The sequence below is a fragment of the Necator americanus genome, chromosome V, assembly GCF_031761385.1.
Source record: "Necator americanus strain Aroian chromosome V, whole genome shotgun sequence".
Classification (NCBI taxonomy): Eukaryota; Metazoa; Nematoda; class Chromadorea; order Rhabditida; family Ancylostomatidae; genus Necator; species Necator americanus.
In genome coordinates this window covers 19,163,077-19,183,627 of record NC_087375.1, presented here as the reverse complement: position 1 = coordinate 19,183,627, position 20,551 = coordinate 19,163,077, and the positions used below count along the sequence as shown (strand labels likewise).

Sequence of the window (20,551 nt, the reverse complement as noted above, 5' to 3'; positions counted from 1 at the left end):
GTCTACCACCACTGATTGGCCATATAATAAGCAGAGACTGAGGATCCCCTTGAGATCACAGGGAAGGGAGGTGAGAGGTGGGAGAAAACCAAGGCACTCGAAAAAAGAGTCGAAGCAGGAATGAGACCCCGACAATGCATCCAATTGAGTTCGGAGGAGCTGGACCGCCAATTAGCGGCTTAGCTCCTTCGTACACAATAAGTTCATGTTCTTTGCTCAGGCTTTGTGTGATGCCACACTCAAAATCATATTCATGTAGAACAAACTACGGTTGTTTTCAGCTAAATATCGAATGCCATGAGTGCTCTCTTGTGGAGGCTTACCCAGTGAAAAATTGTGTGAGGATCCTTGCATATTCACTTATAAAGGCAACATACCACGAATCTGGGTGGTATGGATGGAGTATCCTTATAAGAGGTCGTAGATTGGAGACCAGGGGTTTTCCGCTCATCTCTCTCATTGATTTTTGACGAATCGCAGGGCGGAGGCGGCGCAAGGGCTGGAGCGTTGCAATAGCTGGCGTCGTACAAAACAGCATTCTGGATGCAGCTGTTTGCAGAGATTCAGGGAGAGATGAGCGGAACCACCCCCGTCTCCATACGACGCCGTATACGGATACTCCACCTGAAATCCACACCACCTCAGATTCGTGGTATGCTGCATTCAAGGTGGCATGAAGAGCCGCTAAGAAGACATGCACACTAGTGCCAATAATTTTCTGCTCCGTCGTCCTTTTTTCTTTTTCTTTTTTTTTTGTTCTCACGACTTTAAATAAGATACTAGGTGTTTCAAATAATTGGAAAATTTCAAAAATAGTGCTGCACAAATACTATACAGCTTCTCCAGATCCCCTCAGCATAACCAGCGAGGATACGAAAGGCGATATATGTCGCTGAAGCTGTTAGCGGCTGCATAACAATGGATAATAAAATCATTAGCTTGGGAAGAAAGGGCCATACATTTTACGAGAAATTCCTCACAAACCTTCATTTTGCGGACGACATCGTTCTCTCTTCGAGAAGTACCACTGAAGCAAAGACGATGCTCAAGAAATTAAAGGAAGCAGGAAAGAGAGTTGGGTTGCAAATAAACAGGAAAAAGACTGTTCATGAGGAACGTCTACCGAGAGGAAAAGGCCAAGCTGAAGGCTCTCAAGTCGTAGAAACTTCATCATACGTGTACCTCGGACGTTCCTTGGATATGGAGAATGACTTGAAGGAAGAAGTGAATAGAAGGATGAGAGCAGCGTGAGCAGTGTTCGCACCGTCAGAGAAGCTAAGGATTAAATTATGGACCAAGAGCTCCGTGCCACCTGTTCGACCTGAAAGCTCTTCCAGCCTTTCGATACGCATGACATTTATAAACATGGATAAACCCCGCTGCCACCCCTAAGAAGCTACTTACTACTCACGCAGCTCAGAATTAAGAGAAATATCCGTCTATAGCACTTATGGGTCAATCATATTATGAGAAGAGTGGAGAATAGATGGACAACAACCACGCTATAGTGGTTCCTAAGAGATGTTAAACGGCTTCGAAGTAAGACTGCCGAAGACATGTGTTTGCAGTACGGATGGACCTCCTTATTGCTCAGGGACCTCTTCAAAGCCAATCAAGTAGCTTGAGGATATCTTGGTTGACGATGGCGAGGAAAAGAAACAACCAGAAAACATTCTGGAGACCTCACATTCAGTGGAGACATCATCTAAGTAATTAGGTAAGTACAAAACGTTAAATAGAATTCCTAAGCTTTCGGATCGTTGTACTTCTCAGTAACGTCTTCCAATTATCATAGCACAGCTACTGCGTCGAAAGTCGTGACATGTTTTCGGTCTTCGAAAGATCCAGTCAGTATTCACGAGAGAACTAGTGATTGAAACAGCTTGCGATAACTAGTTATTGAAACACCTAAATGATATTCCGTAATAGCACCAGCTGAACTGTTGTTGAAATCTTATATCACTCGTAGAGGACTTATAGTAATATTAAACGAGCAAATCGACTACAGAATAGAAGAGCGATAGAGCCCCATTTCTATAACTAGACTAGAGAACGCACCAAGATTGCTTAGTACTTTCACCAAGTGGTCCTCAAATGCGTCGAAACATTCTTGGTGGAGTAAAACATCTGTGAATGGGCATTTTTCATTTGAACATTCCATTCTAACTCCATCGCCTCCTAAGGGTAAAGGTTCTCCTGAATGAAATATTAGAACGCAGCTGACTCATGTATTTGCCTACAGAACGAACACACCAACAAAGCATCGTATTGGATCTGGAACTGGGCATCCACAAATTTTTGGTATAAGTGGCACTGGATGAGCTGACGTTGCCTTATTATCTTTATCTTTGCCTCTAGCTTTGTCGTGCTTGCGGGCCGATCCCATAGCCGTCTATCTGCAATAAATACCTTTTTAGAATCAATAGATAACGTGCGGAACGCTTAACGCATAAGAGAGGCGACAAATGTTATCAAGAATCGAACTGCGACTTATAAATGAAGAAGGGATGATGATACAAGAAAAGGATCAGGAAAACAATGAAGTAAACACTCAACCTACGATTCCGCAACAAAATAAGTGAATGGAAATGAATGAGGAGATAATAGGATGGTATCACTGCCAACGAAGAGTTCAAAAGAAAAACAAAACAGAACACAAAATCAGTGGTACTATTAGGAATAATGAACACGACAAACGAACAAAATTGGAGTGAACGCAACAAAGGACAAATGTATGTATGTAGAGGATGGACCTAGAACAAACACGCATAGGTTTTGCCAGACTGTTGAAAAGATGCGCGTGGACTTGCGAATCAACTATCCTCTCCTACCGTGATAAATTTAATAAGTGGGGACTTCAAATAAGCTGATTTTCAGCAAATGTCAAACTTTCGAGTATGATGAGTATCAATGTCACAATACCAGACCTGATTTGTGATCGTGAAAAAAGAATGTTCACAATCTTAAGCATGAAAATTAGTTTCAAAATGTGAACAGTGAACTGAAAGAACCCTTTTTGAGTTCATAGCTGTCAGTGAATTACTAGACATGTTTTCTGAAACTCTTATAATTTAAACAGTCAATGTATTTCGTACACTTCTGACCTTATATGAAGTATATACTTGAGCAAAAAAATAAAATAAAAAACAAAAGACTCTGATTTTACTATGTGAGATGCCAGCAGCCAGTTGACATATCTATGTAGATAAGGAGGAATTCGCTTTCGTATCTTTCATTGAAGTAGGTCGAAGTGCTGACTTGTTCGGCAAAAAATTATGCAGTGAACTGGACAGAACAAACGAACGTACATATTTATATAAATCAGTAGCTGCTTCATAGTGTCATGAAAAACAATGCTTCAGTGCTGTAGGAGAAGACTACACCAAAAGTAAGGTTGTGCCTCTACTTTCGAGTTCACTAAAAATACAATGAAAGCCTTTGCCAGAGAAGTAGAATCCAAATCCAGCCAATATTCATCTGAGTTTCGTGAACCTGTTTCGTTTGTTTCTTTTTAATAGCTTAGCTGCACTTTATTTTATTCGGGCTGCATAGTTATCACTACACAGCCCGAATAAAATAAAGTGTACTCTAAACGGGCACTGATCGAAAAATTCAAATTTGTACAATGTTTCTCCTTGGAAAATCAGGGTCTCTTCCACAGCCTGAGAATTTTAAATCGTACACTAGCACAATCAGACTAAATGTGCGGTTGCTAATTTTGAAGACCATAGGTATCAAGTGAAAACTTACTTATCCTACCTCTTGCAGTAAATGAAAAAAAAACGAAAACTCCAAAACCGCATCCGTTTTTCGGCAACCCTGCAAAAAGAACAGAATTTGGACCAAGAAATGCCTGCGGTTGATCAGTTCCCCAGACGACGCCGACGCGCACTACTTTAACTCGGGTTCGCAAAGGTATAAGAAAACGTGTACGACGAATTGCGAAGCTGAAATGGTATATTAGTCCAGTATTTCTTCTTTCCTGGACAAATACAGCAACAATTTATTTACCCTTATTTATTTAATGATGAAAGATTTGGTTGGCATTCGCAATGACTGCCTATACATGTCCGGTCACCACGCTGCACCTGTTCAAATATGTACAGAAGTGAACTTCGTTTAGGAAAAGGCGTGAAACTTCAATGAAGAAGAAATAAGTGCCCTAAATAGGCTGTTGACGTTGCCTCACTTGCTGATTGCTCAACGCCCGCACTTACCATCTACGCTCCCAATCCTTTTTGAGGAAAGGTCCCAACATCGTCAATTTCGTGGTATGTTTCCTTCAAGGGGAAAGAAACGGCGGCCGCAATGATTTATGCTTGGAATACAAACGTGTATAAAGTAGTAACGGTGAGCCGCCCTGTTGTCAAAGGGTTAAACTACTTTATACAAAGTGTGGGACAGTGCTGCTCAACGTTGAGCCGCACGATTTCCAAAGGTTATTTTCCGTGACTTCCCAATTTTTTGAAAGTTTTTTATACTTAATTGGTTCACTATCTTCGAATAATATCACACACACACACACACAACATGAGCATGGAAAAAGGTTTCTATCTTTTGAAAACAAGAAACAAATTCGAGCGTTAGTTGCAAATCACACTTTTTGTGCATTCTTTAAAAAAATTAAATGCGAAATGGCTTTTTCACTCACTACAAACAATCCAATAAAGTTTTTGATCTCAGCGGCATAGGTGTGCCATTAAATTCAGAATCTTTTTCCTTGCTTTGTTTACTCGTTTCTTCGATAACTATTGACAACATTTCCTTGTCCAAATACAGCTCGTAAAAATCGATTGGTTTGTGACAGCTAGGTGACTGACCTGTGGACCAAATTGATGAGGAAATTTCCAGTCATCATGAGTTTCTGCATCGGTTAACCATTCGTCTGTTCGCTCTCATTATCTGACACCGACAATCTCTCATTACTTCTCGAATCTTACTCCTTATCCACAGCACTAACACATCACTGAAGATAGAACCATTTTCTGTAGTTTCATCCTCAGATTCATCGAGTAGTCTTTTAAAACTGTCCTCTAAATCGTCTAACTCAGATCCGTCCATCTTTGTCTGCTAAAACTCACTAACAAAAAAGTCCTATAACAACGCGATTAGCAACAAATAGAAGATAAATTATGTAAAAACGCAAAAATTTGTAAAAACAGGAAAAAAAGTTGTAACCGTGGGGATAACGCGGCTCAGCGTTGAGCCGCGGCTGCACGGTGTCCTAAAACGTGCCTGCATCACGTGCCAGACACGCAACGTGCGCTATCGTCAATGTGTTAAATGACCATTACCTTGGTTGTTTTTCGTTTTTATTTCAACGACAATAATAACAGGTGCCGTTAGGGGCGCCAATCAGTAATTTCACACCACAACGTCAGCGACCAACTTAGCTCACATTACCAATGCGGAAAACATTCAATACAACGGCGAATGCAACCGATATGAGATGAGTGTTCGACACACATCGATCTCGCGGAAACTGCAGTTTTGAGCTTTTTTCTGCACCTAGATTCTGAAGATACCATTACACGCTCACATTGGAACGCAGATGGAAGATTTTCTACATATTCATTTGCAATGACAGTAATGAGAGTAATGTTCCATTCATAACTGCATGTGTAAAGTTCGACAAAAACGACTAATTTGGGGTAACAAGCCGACTAAAATAGAGTGACTCAAATGCAAGAAATTTACTGAAAACCACATTTTTAGAGATTACAAAAATGTCTAGTTCAGCCCCTTAATGCAGCTCAATGTGAGAACTGCACAGCTTCACACGCTGTTGCCAACAAAAACTCGCAAAGGAAGATGTCCACGCAATCTGCGACTATATAGATTAGTTTCTATAGATTAGTTTCCATCATTTTGCATGCAAATACTGTGAAGTAAAGCATCTATTGCACCAATGAAGGCGACAAATCGCACGAAGCCATATCTTCCTAGTAAGTTATTTGTTATTGTTGAATTTTTTGACAGAATATATTTTTCATTATTTATTTATTCATTCTTTACATAGCAAATATGTAACTTCAGATCTTAGATTATATGCACCCTATTCGATTTCACTTACGAGAAAATGCCTTTAACAACACTGACTCATTAAGCTTCAACAATAACTTTAAAAGACATCTGAGAAGTAAGAATATTGAGTGATTCCCTTTTTCTAATAAAAGTGTACTTTTCATTTAATAAGATCAATCTAACAAATCGGTCATCTATGTTGTCAGACGAGACCTGATGAAAACACATTTTATAGTAGTGGAAAATAAAAGAGCACAGATAATACATAAGCACAATCAGAACAATATTGAGAACCTCTAAGCAGCGCTGAATACGAAACATAAGCCTGGATTACGCGTTATGAGCTGAAAATGGGGCATAAGTGCAAATATTACGAAACACTGAATGCACTGGGCTTGTACATGATGTAATTAAACTACAATAACAGTGGAAGTTTGTCCACAATCTGGGCAGAAAGCCATTGTTGTATACATAAACAACGTTATAAACATGAACATGAACATGATGAACACAGATGATGAATAACAGAATGTGTGTCGTAGTAAAAATCCCGTGCTAGAGATTAGTTTCTCGGGATACATGCTAATACCGTGACAAACGTGCTGAAAATCATTGGTACTTAGGACAAGGTGCATTATTCTCCAAACTGGAAATTTTCGAAGGATAACACGATAGTGACAATTTCACTATCGTGTTATCCTTCGAAAATCTTAAAATAGGGTCGGGTGGAGTGTAGCGGCAAGAGGTTACGCTTCCTGCACGATCGACCGGAGGTTCGAATCTGCACTAGTGCTCACCAAGCCTTTCATTCCCCCCTCCTTTCCGGGGTCGATAAATTGGTACCAGACTTGTCTGGGATCTGGGAGGATAAAGAAGCATTCTAAGCGGTTGATTAACGCCAGACACTTACACGATAGTGAACATTGAGCGGATTCTGAATAAGATCCTTGTCCAAATTCCAAGACTACGTAGAATTAGATAGTGAACGCTGCTCAAAGATATGATATTCTACGGCATAAATCACATTCATTTAAGCTTATAAACTATGTTCAAGTCACCTTGAGGTCAAGAAGCTAATGGAATTTTTTTCCGCAAATGTCAATGAAGACCACAACAAAAAGAGAGCCACAAATACAAACGAGCAAATCGCGTCGTAGATTTTCAAAATAACTGCCTCAACAACAATTGCAAAGTCCATTTATTTTGTGATGTACTACAACTTACATGTGCTAAATTTCGCATGAATTCAAGTAGGCGGAGTTCCAAAAAAGCACTATTCAAAAACTTTTTTTAGTGAAAATGTGGTCCCCATAAAAGTGCTCGATTTAAAAAAGCCTGTACCTAAAAATTCCGGCACAATATTAGCCTGTAATTCACGAAAGTGATCTCCCTAGTGCCAGTAGATTTATGCATAATAGTACCCTTAGGTCACGAAGAGGGCACCTCCAATTTCCAGTCACTTCCAAAAAAACATGAAACAGATAGTATTTGAAAGAACCTAGGTTGGGCGAATAAGCAGCATGGAGCAACACTTCCCATCTGACCTCGGCAATCTTCTGAAAGGTCAGTTTCGCAAAATGAGAAGTGGCACAGTCCTGAAGTATACAGAAATTGTGGCACTTTCTGCAAATGGCGTAGGCCAACTTCTGGAGTTCAGCAGTTTACACCTTTCCATCTACTACTACTATCTACCACGGATCCGCTAGAAAGAAACTCATAGTAGAACCTTCCCGGGAATGCCATTAACAGCAGTACAGAATCTTCTTCTGGTGTAGGTCACCCTGCGCACTTTTTGAGGTAGATCGCCGCAGCACAGCCACTAACAGTGTTGCGGTATGGTTGACATACAGGACCAATCTTTCGTCCCCTGTAATGCTATCTTTGAAAAAAGTCATTCGAGGGCGAAGAAGAAACGATCCACAGACGCTGGTCATTGGCACGTTTCCTGAGTCATGTACTTTGTATGGCATCCATGTCAGACAACTTCACGGTAGCGAAAATCGTAAAAGTTTTCTGATCCTGTCCAAGTGTCGGGCGTTCAGAACGATGTCGGTCTTCGAAAGATATGTCTGACCGAGAACGCTGAATCCAATGATAAACTGAAAGTGCTAGTTCGGAGATGAGGTGCTCGATGAAAGCAGATGTTGACGGCAACGATTGTCGGACTAATGCATTGTAAGAAACCATGGTCGACAATATCTTGCAGATTTTTAGAGTGAGCTAAGTGAATGAGGAACTACAAACCGTCGCAATTTTGCGCGATGAAAAGCTGAACCAACATTTAGTATTCACAGCACTAGTACAGTGGAGAAAATAAAATCAGTGCACTTGTCCAAATATAGCAGTTAAGGCTCAGTTTCGACATAAAGCAGCGGTGGAGCGGTGGACATGTGAGAGAAAAGGATAACTCTTATTAGGATAGCGATATTTCGCCAATGGAATGTAGCCGTGACTTGAGCTTAGATTGAAATAGACTGAAACAAATATTCTATGTCGTATAAAGGGGGATGTCTATTAACACACCAGCATCAACAAGCACATGTAGCTGCTTGAACATATTTCTTGATCCCGGTAACCGAAAGATGCACTAAAAATACTGACCAACAAGTAGATGTTAGAAGCTCTCTCACAGACATACGGTTCTCGTTTTATAAATTATCTACCACAGTGTGAGAAGTACAATCTTTCTTTGAGGAAAAAAAAAAACAGAGTGAAAGTGTCAATAGAGTCTAGGTATACTCAAATTTCTTGTTTTATAGTAGGTGAAAAACAGATAAAACCTCTAACATTTACACACTTTATGCAAGATGTAGCCAAGGTTTTTAGGTAGAAGATACAAGACCGGAGATAATTAGTTTTGAAGCAAACAAAGCTAACAATGAACGTGTGAAAACGGCGAGTACCCTACACCACGCCATATGAGCACAGTGAAGACTTGAAAACGTCAACTTATGATTTTGATTTCATGAGTTTCCCACCTACTGTAAAGAAAATGTGTACTTACTTTTTAATTTTCTATTATAACTCAAAAATCTGAGGAATTACTATGAATTACTAAACTGATTGGAAATTCTAAAAATCCAAAAAAAAAAAAATATTCGACTGGGTAACCTGTGAAAAGAACAGATAGGTTTGTAAAAGTAGAGACTTGAAATTAACATACATATTGTAGTTGCATAATATAGCGCATAAGAAAACTTCCAAGATCCTGCAAAGTTTATTTAAGTAGCGTAGCAGAGTACCAATAAGAGAAAAGTGTCTGCGCACCCATGTTCACGTGAGAACACGCGAAAGTGAAAATATGTGGGGTGTCACAAAGGCAGTTTTAACTCCAATTACTTGTTTTAAAACAAAGTGTTGAATGAAAATTAAGTTATTCGGTTTCATCGCTGTTGTGATGACCGTATAGCAAATTTGAAAGTGAAAAAATAACTAGTTTCTCACATTTACTGGACTTCAATGTTACCAGCCACAGAGGAACGTTAGCTTCATTCTATCAAAGATGTTCTCTAGAAGAAAAGATGTGTCCATTACAAAAAAAAATAATCTAGTGTCACGGAAAGAGGTGAATACTTCTCCATTCCTTTTGTATCTTCTTCTCTATTGAGCGGCGTTTTATCGATGTAGTGAAGTAAAGATGCGAAACAGGAGAGCCATATTCTCAGATTGGCGCATAAACGATAATTTTTCTCGACAGAATACACTAATTTTAACAAAAAGCGCAGACACTGAGGCGGACGTTTTCTCGCTATTTCGCACGTGCGCAACAGAAATAGATACGATCAGTGCATCAATATCCGCACCTGGAAAGCATGCAAAATATATATTCTCCCTTTTTTGATGCTTGAAGGGACTTCTTACCCTTGCCGCAAGAAAAAAAAAACTGTGGAGATTGTCATGTCTCTACAGTGTGTGCTCCTGCTAAGCACTCCATTTCTTCAAAAAATCTCGAAATTCAGAAGGAATTAGTAACCCTTATTGTCGAATAACCAATTAATGGTGGACTCGGAATTAAATGCGTCCAAAGTCGTTCAGGTAGGAAAGGCACCACGCATTCGGAAAATTGTTTGTAGATAAATACATAATCTCTTGAGAACGATGATCATTCATGATTCGTATGAGTTTGGCCAAACCTTTGTTGTCATTTCAGTGCAAACGGAATAAGTACTATAAAAATGACCTTGCGATACTCAATAGGCTCTTGCAACAGATGTGCAACAAAACTGGACAATAAGAGAGATGGCTTGTCGGTAAAAAGACTCAAAAAGTGCAACGATTTGCGAGAAATACTTAAGGAAAGGGATTTGCTTACGCGAGTATTACGATAGCAGATCAATATGAAATGCCTGCACAAAAAAAAAGAATGTTATCCAATAGCAGAAAAGGACCAAAGAATTACAGTTAGGAAATGGCTGTAACAAAGAAAAAAGTCCCAAGGACGTGTTAAAATTTCAAAAATTCTTAAATAACAAGTTTGTGCCCCAGTTGTAATTATGCCATTCACGCAGCGGCAATATATACTGAACTATTGTGATGCCAAAAGAGCAGGATGTCGTTCGTACATGCATGTAGTGGTCTTGAATAGGAAGAGGAGAAGAGGATAACTGTTGTGGTTGGTAAATACGTGATTGACGCTGTTTCAGAGCAACGAACGACTGGAAATCGATAGAAGAGTGGAAACGATGACGGCCCATCCCTTCGTTTTTTACTCCAGCCAACCATGGACAGCCATCGTTTTAAAAAAATTCATAAAACATATACCCCATATGAATTCGCATCATGTGTGCATTTCAGAAGTCACGGGACTGGTCGATCGCTTTCTCATTTTGAGTAGTGAAAGCGAGAATTTCCGTGATTTTCGCTCACACTGATGAAGACCTCGTTTGTACTTTCAACAGTTGTCATGTAAACTGTGTTACGGACCGTCCCTTGGAAGTAACAACTCACGACATAAACGACACGATTTGTAAAAAGAAAGATAAGATAAAAAGACTGGATTGTCCACATGCAGAAGCATATTTTCTCCAAAAAATTCATTGTATGAGGTATTTCGTTCCATACAGATAAAAACGGAATAACTGGGTAGTGCACACAACCGGCCAACTGAAACTAAAAGTTACATGTTTGCTGATACAAAATACCACTTCAGCATGTACTTTTATGTGGAAAGAAATCAGAAATATCCAGACGTGCAGAGCCCTGGGTTTCTGCTAAATTCTGAAAAAGGGTTGAAATACTTTCCTTGCCATACGCACTTCTGTCTCGTGGCTGATAGCCACTGCGCAAGAAAAAGTTTTACCTAACAGAAAAACATTTTTGAAGCCCCCACATGTGCGCAAGAAGCAGCAGGATGATTAAGTCCAAATTATTGACTCGTACTGCCTTCATAAGTTAAACATCGTTAACTACAGGCGATCCAGACAAACTACTCAAAGTGATATAAAGTTCCTAAGATGGACTCGGATTAATCATAAATACGCGTTCACTGCTCTTTATTGGCAAATCTGGAGGTAATTAAGAGATGTTATCAATATTCTGGATCATACCGTAAATGTCGCTTTGGTGAAATCTATTTGCCTTCTCGGAAAATCAGAACAAGCGAAAACTTTTTTAATTTGACATAAATTTCCCTTAACTATAAAGAGCAGCAAATTGCATATAGTGACGTAATCAGTTTTTTTTTTGCCTGTATTTGTGTTTTTCTTTGAACATATGAGCAGCCGCATTATTTGTAGGATATTTCTATGCCATTCCCGTGCGGTTTTTTTTACGACTAAAACCCTAACTCTACGGGTTCACTGGTGCTTCCGCACCACGTCAATTTCGTGATACGTTGCTTTTACGTCGATTTTCTAGGTACCATAATGATAAGTCCATCATTGTATTTCGTATTTATTCCAAATTCCCTGCTAAACAAGCTTTTCTTCCACGAATTGCTCTCAACAAGCAAAACAAAACAACAACAAGCTAAACTTCGGCCACCCTTTCACAACGAGGAAAAAAATGCATAGAAGATACTCTGTTGAAACAACATCATTGGCGTGGTGCAGCATCCTAGGATAAGTGATTCTACGCACAAAGCTCGAAATTTTTAGTATTTAACACAATTCCATGAACCCACGACTGCAAACCATAAAATTAACTGTTAAATGGTATGGTTGTTGCAAATTGCTCACATAGACCCAAGCAGACACAATTCTCCCACCAACCTAATTCATGGTTACATGACTTTCACTCCTTATACATTGCAAAAAATGGGTACGTTGCATCCACATCATGCCCTCAATACACTTCTCGCAGTACAGACACTGAAATGACAATATCCACTGTAACGATAAACGAAGGCACTAATTAACGCCAATAGTTTTTGAAAGCATTTTTCTCATACAATCTCAAACAACCTCGTCAGAACCAACTCAAAAGAAGTTTGAACTTCCTTCTCAAATTCCTTTCTTACGAATTCCTATTTGTGATCAATGCGAACATCAGTCGACATCAACATAGTCGTATATGTTTAGAAATGCAGCTTCGTCCTACGACTTCATTCATAGAATACTGCAACATTTTTTCATTACCTTATATCCTCCAAGCCTTTTAAGGTTCTCACAATTTCCCGACAAGGTGCATTTCCGAGTTTCGTTCTTCTCACTGAATCTCATTTTCAAGAGCATGCCGAGTTCCACTGCGTATTCGATTATCTCAGATTCATTAACTACTCGCGGTTAATAAATCTGAGGTAATATAATATTGCATACTAAGTGTAGCGCCTCCTGTATCTTTGTAAATACACTCATACATTCATGTCCAGCTGGCAGACGACATCATAGTTACCTGCCCGAAGGACTAATTTTAAAAGAATTCTAATATCTGACATGATTGAAGAATGTTGCTATAGTTTGATCCACCGTCAAAAATGCGTAAATTCGATCAAAAATAATAATAGCCTTAGAGAAAATGTGCTCTAATAAAGTGCCCCTAACATGATGGAGAACTGAGTAAAAGTGGGTCTTTGTTGAAAGAAAATCGTAGAACGCAAACGCAAGTAACGACGTTAGTGGAAATGCCTATGTTGCATCGTAGGAAGGAACAGACGGTCATACAAAACCAAGCTTATATGGTCCCGACTGTTTCTCATGCCTTTTCTATATTGTTAGGGAAGGGAATTGCGCGTAATCACACTAATACACTAAATATTCGTGAGTCACATCCCTCCCCCTATGTATTCACGGAGAGATTGTCAAAAAGGAAGTCTTTTAGGTGCAATACTTATCTCATCTTCCAAAAAATTGTATATTCATTTTTCTTGTTTATTCCATATATCTGGGAGCTGAAAGGGATAACGATAATAGATAATGTATTAGTGCAGTGAAAGTAGTAGTGAAATGGGGAAAAATTAAGATCTGGCGACATTCCAAAGTTCGAATGCTATAAAATACACCATTGATACAACTATTCACCTGAGTCTAACATTTTTCACTTCACTTGCAATTGTTTTAAAAATGATCGATAGGAACCAGCATGAAAGGAAGACCAAACGTATTCTGGTGCTCCAAAATAGCGCTAAACAATCCCAAAAGAATAGAGGAAAAAATTACCCCGTAGAAGAATACTTTTAAAAAAGGTTAGTGTACAGTGTTCTGCTCAGAAATAAAGATAAAAAACTAGATGAAATCATAAAAAAAATGGGCAAAAAGCAACAAGAGCGCTAATAATCGCAACGCATCAATATTACAAGCTCCTACGAGGAATATTGTAGAGCCGTAAAAGCGACATTGTTATTTTAATTAAATAACTATAGAAGTATCAGAGAAAGAATGTTTGAAGGCAGTGTTCGGAGACGTTTTTGAGGTAGGGATATCTCCACTAGTAAGTATTGATGTAGTCGAGAGAAATATCAAAGGAGAAAAGGAAGATAAGGGAGAGAGTTACAATAAAGAAAAGAAGATAAAGAAAAGACATGTCCACCAGTAAAACATAAGACATAAAGCCCTCTTCGAGACATGAACAAATAGGATGTTCATGTTTTTGGCTTGTAAGATGAGGAAAATAACCGCATCGGAAGAGATTCAAGTAGAAAAACGACCGCGAACTTCTTGAGCTGGTCTTCGCAAACAGCGGAGGTTATATTGCTTGGAAAAATCCACGCACAATAGTTCAGCCAATTACTTCACAACATGTGAGAAATTAGGAGAAAATAAAAAGGAAAAATTTGAAGAAAAGAAATGAAGTATTCTGTGCGTTCTGCAAGCACTTATTTACAGTAAAAACTGGGAGAGTTGGCAGCAGACAAATAATTGACAAATAGAACCACAGAAATCACAAAAACAAAAAAAGGTGCCCAGAATCAAAACTCGGAACTTTTAAATGGGCTCTCATTTTTATCCTCTACCAATTTCAACCACGCTCGAAGTACAGTTCTTCTCACCGATTTGGAAGGGGTTTAAGTTGTTTATGTCTGTCACGTTTGGTGGTGATACAAGAAATCACAGAAACAAAACTCATTTAGTATTTGCTTTCTTTGAGCCGGACACAAGTTTGTTATAATCCTTTATTCGTGGCAAACGTTCCGACAAAATCGCCTTATTCAGAGCCTGAAAAAAATGAAATCAAGGGTAATTTATCCGACCAAACGTACTATCAGCCCAATAGAGAAAGTCCCAAGTTTGCTGTTGGGTCTCATAGCTGTAAGTAGAAGAGAATATGGAACCTTATGATAGGATAACTATCCTGCCACTACAAGATACCTGCAAGATGTATTCGTCACCGCATTGCAGACAGGAGATCAGATAAACAACACGTCATTTCATGCACTCGTTCTCGCTGTTATCTGGACATGTTTTGCACTCCGGTGTAGTGCAAATACGACTATATAGGCGATTGCGTATGAGCTTTTCTTAAGTTTGCTTAGAGGACTTCCACGACAATAACGTATTTTTCAAGATTAACTTTTCTATCGTTTAACTTGATCTAATCGACGGCAGATGTCATCGCCTGACGGAATTACCCACATCTTCGCCGAGGTGAGCAGTCCTTGAACATAGTTCTGCCCAACCTTCTCAATCTTCTGCGAGGGTCTGCGCGGAATCGATCTATTCGCCGCTATTCCATATTCTGCAAAAGTTTACTTTTCGCCTGAACTGCCTATACATGAGTGTCCTTAGGTCCTCTTTCACCACCTCACTCCAGAACTTCCGTTTTTGGCCAGGTGGCCTCTTTCAGCTCGAACCCGACAAACTCCTCAGGAACAAGGCGATCTGTTGGTCTCCTTAATATGTGCCCAAAGAAGCGAAGACGATTTTCTGTAGCCACTTTCGATGACGGTGCAAGATGTTGATATCTTTCACGTGTCATCCGTTGGTATACTGCATCAATTTACGCGTAAAGATCTCTATTGTTGCATACCCCCGGCCAAAAGTAGCCAAGCAGCCGTCTAAGCCGCTTCCTTTCCGTGCAATCAAGCCTCTCCATCACCGTAAATGGTGCTGGCTCAGTCTCCGATCCGTACCGATGGGGCGAATTGCGGATAGTTAGACTCGCAGCTTGACTTCGTACATGATGGGGGTCGACCACAAGCAATTCGTTAAGGAACTAAATGCAGAAAGGCTACGAGAAAGATATTCAAAAAAGATGCGCTAGGCCGTGCTCTCTTGAAGAGACCCACATCTGCTTACATCTGATTGACGTAGTCCACAGGCTGCAGCCAGCTTCGATACGACGTTGACAACATGCTGAAAATCCGTACTGCTTTTTGCGAATAAAACAACATCGTCAGTGTTGTACTCGAAATCGCTCAACGGGCGTTCTTATGGTGTTGAAGTGATATCGGTAGGGCAGTGATCTACTGTTCTTCGCATGTCGTCGATGACGAAATTGAACAAGAAGAATCCTACCGCTTCTCCTTGTCTTACTCCAGTTACTACCTCAAGCGCTTTGGCACATCTGGCTGACGTTCGAACCGCAGCACTTGTTCGTCGATTCATGTCATCAAGCAGGCGAACAAACTTTCCTGGTACTCCGTCCGTGCGGAGCGCGTTGAGAAGACGGCTTTGGCGAAGAGACGAAAGCCGTCTTCTCAACGAAAGCGGGTTCAAAGTCCAGAAACAAAAACAACAACAAAAAAAAAGTAGATGTTTTTTCGAGCTGCGTGCTCAGACCGCTTGTAAGTCGTGCTTGCTTATTCGAAGTAAAATCCAAGGGCTTCAGAAGAATTCTCATCATTGTTTAAAGGCATCACTCCACGAATCTGAGGTGGTACAGATTTCAGGTGGAGTATTTTGAAAGTTGGATTCTGACATTGACTAGATTTGTATCGCAAAACGTGACTTCGTTCTTCACCAAAGTCAGTTAGCTTTTTTCGCTAGAGCCAAATGGTTGCTAGCACCCAAGCATCTTCGTAGCTTTTTCAGCCATTACGAGACACTTCACTGCAGCGAAATTGTGTAAAGGCAATCCTTATAAAACTCTCGAAGCTCTGTAATGTTCGAGTGCGGCAACGAAAGTCTCAAGTCTTTCTTTGCTCAGGTCTGTAAGCGCAAGCACTATAAGCGCTGAATATCGGGTCCGTAATGCATCTGTAGTGCATTTATTATCGTGTCACTAACTATTCTGGTCCAATGGATTTCGTTCAGACAAATTTCGTGTCCGAGCTACCTTGTTTTACATGCTTTGGAAGTAGCATGTCTAATCTTTGACGCCTACGAGATCTCAACCTTTGCGCTTCCTACTACATCTTTTAGTTCATGGGAGTAAATGGCAAAGATTCTGAGAATTGCGTTCATAGTGGATCACGACGATTTCCCGTCCGACTGCACCAGAAGGACTTCGCAGTTGTTGCAATTATCGCTTTTTAGAAAGGGTAATTTTTTACTTTGTTCAACGCTTGTCCCGAAAGAAGCGGCACTAGCAATCTCCTACAATACGTTTCACGGTAGTCGGATCTGTGTTGAGAGAGTAACTTTAGAAATGCCGTCTTGCAAAGGTTGAGATCTCGTAGGCGTCAAAAATTAGACATGCTACTTCCAAAGCATGTAAAACAAGGTAGCTCGGACACGAAATTTGTCTAAACGAAATCCATTGGACCAGAATAGTTAGTGACACGATAATAAATGCACTACAGATGCATTACGGACCCGATATTCAGCGCTTATAGTGCTTGCGCTTACAGACCTGAGCAAAGAAAGACTTGAGACTTTCGTTGCCGTACTCGAACATTACAGAGCTTCGAGAGTTTCATAAGGATTGCCTTTACACAATTTCGCTGCAGTGAAGTGTCTCGTAATAGCTGAAAAAGCTACGAAGATGCTTGGGTGCTAGCAACCATTTGGCTCTAGCAAAAAAAGCTAACTGACTTTGGTGAAGAACGAAGTCACGTTTTGCGATGCAAATCTAGTCAATGTCAGAATCCAACTCTCCAAGTACGCCTTCCAGACCGCCAAAAAGGTTCGAAAAAACGTTCTGCAGATTACAGTATGATTACAACTTTCGAGGAAGTCGAAAACCAACAAAATATGCTTTTTTCATCCTGATTTATTCATTAAGCCTCCATCTCGTTCACCCACAAATGTCAAAAACTTCCGCATTTGTTATATTAGATAGTGGTGATGCTTAAATAAATAAAAAGTTCAAATAAATAAGTGTTCCAAACTGAAAAATGGGCCGAAAGGTCATAAGATCATTTTCAAACCACTTCTTCCATTACTATTTAGTTCAATATAAACTAAGAAACAACAACAAGTCCAGCCCATATGTCTTACTTCCGATGCTATGCCGCTGGCTTCAGACGCAGTGACCAGCTTCAACGATGCATCGAATGTGGTTTGGTTTTACGGTCGGAGTGTGAGGACCAGCGGAGCACGAAATTTGGAGGGGAGCGTAGATGCCACCGTGGATCGAATCATAACGTGTGCTTTCACAAGAATACTTCCAGAATGCATTGATCCTATTTTGCATACCTAATATGGAAAACATCTAAGAGAAGATATTTACACTTCTAGTTATGAAATCTGAAGACTTCATTCAAGAAGCAAAAAATGACCCTATTATCAGCAGACCGCATTGCACAATGTGATCAGCTTCTTCTCGTGACTTCTATAAACGAACCCTTCTATTTTGGAGGCATAATTGCACAACATTCTTCTAAACTAATTTAAAACTTTTAATTTTTAAACTACGAACATTTCCGTAATTTCAAAACGTGCCAGCTCGTCAACTAACGTGTAGGAACGGTTCGGTGATTTGGACGAAAGATAAAACAGCGATAAGGATTAACCTAATAAAACAGACGCGAGGAGAACATAAAAATCTTCATGAGGGAACGACTTCAGAGAAAAACGGAGAGGTACAAATCAGATTAATATTACATAGGGATCTTCAAGCACAACTAATGGTTCACCGAGAAAGGAAGTACACAAATAGTTACAAAAGGGAATTAATGCTGTTGTTTGCAACTAATCTGTGCCTTCACATGGCAGCAATTACAGACAAAAAAATTGCTATGTTTCCAATAAAAAAAGGAAGTCTCTCCAATATTAAAGTGAGCCTAAAACACACAGGAAACACTGCTATGAACATAATATTCTAAAAATATGGCTGTAGTGATACGCAGACGAAGAGCAGTTTCACGAAACAATCCTTGAGCGCTGACAGAAAAGCGATTATCTCCAAGTGAATCGCCTCTGCGAAATGTCGTCAGTTTCGGTTAGGACTTAGACAAGGAATATAACAGATGAAGGACTAACTCATGAAAAAACACAAAACAATGGTTCAAAAAATGTTCGATTCAATTCAAATACTTGGAAAATCAACTTGTTAAAGTGATAGATACACATGTGCTCGATGTCAGCGAATCACGCTCCAAGAAAGAACCGAGGAAAATAAAAGGAAAGGAACTGCTTCGCGAATTAAAAAGAATTTACTATTGCATGTATAACTTAGCGATGAGGGCTTGCACGGAGAACATTTATAACAGCCATCCACATAAAGAAAAACAGAGTACATAATTTCTAATATTCAATTTAGACAAAAAACTTCCAAAAGTTTAAAGACAACATATCACGAAACTGAAGAAGTCAGGAAACATATGGAAAATATAGAGTTTGGCATTCCGCGCCACATATACAAGCTCCGGTCTCCTCAAATGCCTATTCACTGCTTACACTCGAATAGATTGATGAGAAGACCTCACTGATCTAAGTCCCCTCACGCGTGGATGCGGCGCGTGCCAAGGGTAAGGTCATCATATATCTCTCAGGAACAAACGTAGCTTCCCACTACGCCTTTTAGAACGATTAGGAACTGAGAGAACGCTCGTATGCGTAACTTACATCCTTAACTCTATATTTTCCCATATGTTTTCCTACTACGTCAGTTTCGTGATACGCTGGTTGCAAGCCAAAGCGGCAACAAGGAATTTTCACAATTTTTTCATCCATCTAATAACTTCAGTACAGTACTTTTTCATAAAATGAGTTCTGCATATGTAAACAACTCTTTCAAAAAAATGTTCAGAGTCGTTATTAAGAGAGTGTTGAAGATCCTACCAAACAGAGACAGTACCTTTCACCGATCAAGACGAAAACCAGACACAAACGTATTGCATCAGATCAAGTTTTACTAGCTGATTTCTCAGGTTAAGGACAAATGTTTATGATGCAAAAGTAGAAGAGATGTCTTAGATTCTAGTGGCTTCGTTTGCAAAATTTGCAGACTTGACGAGAGTGAAGTGTTTTCGTACTACCAACTGTAGTTTAGTCTAATTCACACTGTACGAAAGCTTTGAAGGCAACATTCGCAGAAGTTTTTGTTTACGAGATTGAAGTCTCTCCACGAATAGCTAAGGACCGTTGTGTAGATCACAAGGTGAAAATGCAGAAATGCTCTATAAATCAATAAATTTGAGACATCAGGAACACTGAGAACCATAGGTTTGCAAGATATCCGCAAAAAGCATAAGACAAAACGCTTTGTGCGTTGTCACAAAGCGAACTTCCGCTAACGATCCCTTTAAGCAAGTAATTAACAGCTTAGCAAAATATTCAATTGCCCTAACACGGTGTGTATACTCTTTGTAAGGGAGGCAGGTAATTTTATCAGAGGTGTCTTCACAGATATGGTGCAGACTGATGGCTGTGAACATTTGAATTCCTATATTTGTTTTGTGAGCTCTGTGTTCTCACGTTGCTATCTGCTCCTGTAGAAATCCAAACCTTGAAAATTTCTCCGAACGTAGCCTTCGAAGCATTAAAGAACACACAGCGTCAGCTGGCTTTCACTAATTTCCACTTACCTGGCTGAAAGCAAATTTCCGCGACGTACATCGCTACTTTCCGCTAATCTAAAGATGGATCGCATTTAAAATGCAACTCTTCTGAAAGCGACGAGCAAAATGTTGTGTGAACTCAATTCACTCGTGTAGGAAATCAAACTCCTCACATTCATTACAAAGATCTACAACTACCTTTCCATTAGAAAATTCAATTACCATTAGTTCATTGCTGGATTTTCCTAGAAATTTCCTGTTCCTGGAAAT

General features: G+C 39.7%; 3 protein-coding genes across 4 annotated transcripts in view; all 3 read right to left on the bottom strand.

Annotated features, from left to right (window-relative positions):
* RB195_014408 (uncharacterized protein) overlaps window positions 1-2,386 on the bottom strand; it is a gene marked incomplete at both ends in the record, with an annotated part of 21,465 nt that extends 19,079 nt beyond the window's left edge. For both annotated transcript variants that reach the window (XM_064204664.1, XM_064204662.1), the window contains 2 exons: window positions 2,059-2,196; window positions 2,254-2,386. In XM_064204664.1, coding sequence (XP_064060543.1) covers window positions 2,059-2,196; window positions 2,254-2,386 — 271 coding nt within the window. The remainder of the gene's footprint in view (window positions 1-2,058; window positions 2,197-2,253) is intronic.
* A 4,048-nt stretch (window positions 2,387-6,434) lies between these two features.
* RB195_014406 (uncharacterized protein) overlaps window positions 6,435-20,551 on the bottom strand; it is a gene marked incomplete at both ends in the record, with an annotated part of 33,440 nt that continues 19,323 nt past the window's right edge. The window contains one exon of the mRNA XM_064204659.1: window positions 6,435-6,626. Coding sequence (XP_064060541.1) covers window positions 6,435-6,626 — 192 coding nt within the window. The remainder of the gene's footprint in view (window positions 6,627-20,551) is intronic.
* On the bottom strand, window positions 14,975-15,375 carry RB195_014407 (uncharacterized protein; the record flags this gene model as incomplete). Its single annotated transcript, XM_064204661.1, has 2 exons — window positions 14,975-15,098; window positions 15,206-15,375. 2 exons carry the CDS (start codon window positions 15,373-15,375, stop codon window positions 14,975-14,977), a joined length of 294 nt encoding a protein of 97 aa, XP_064060542.1.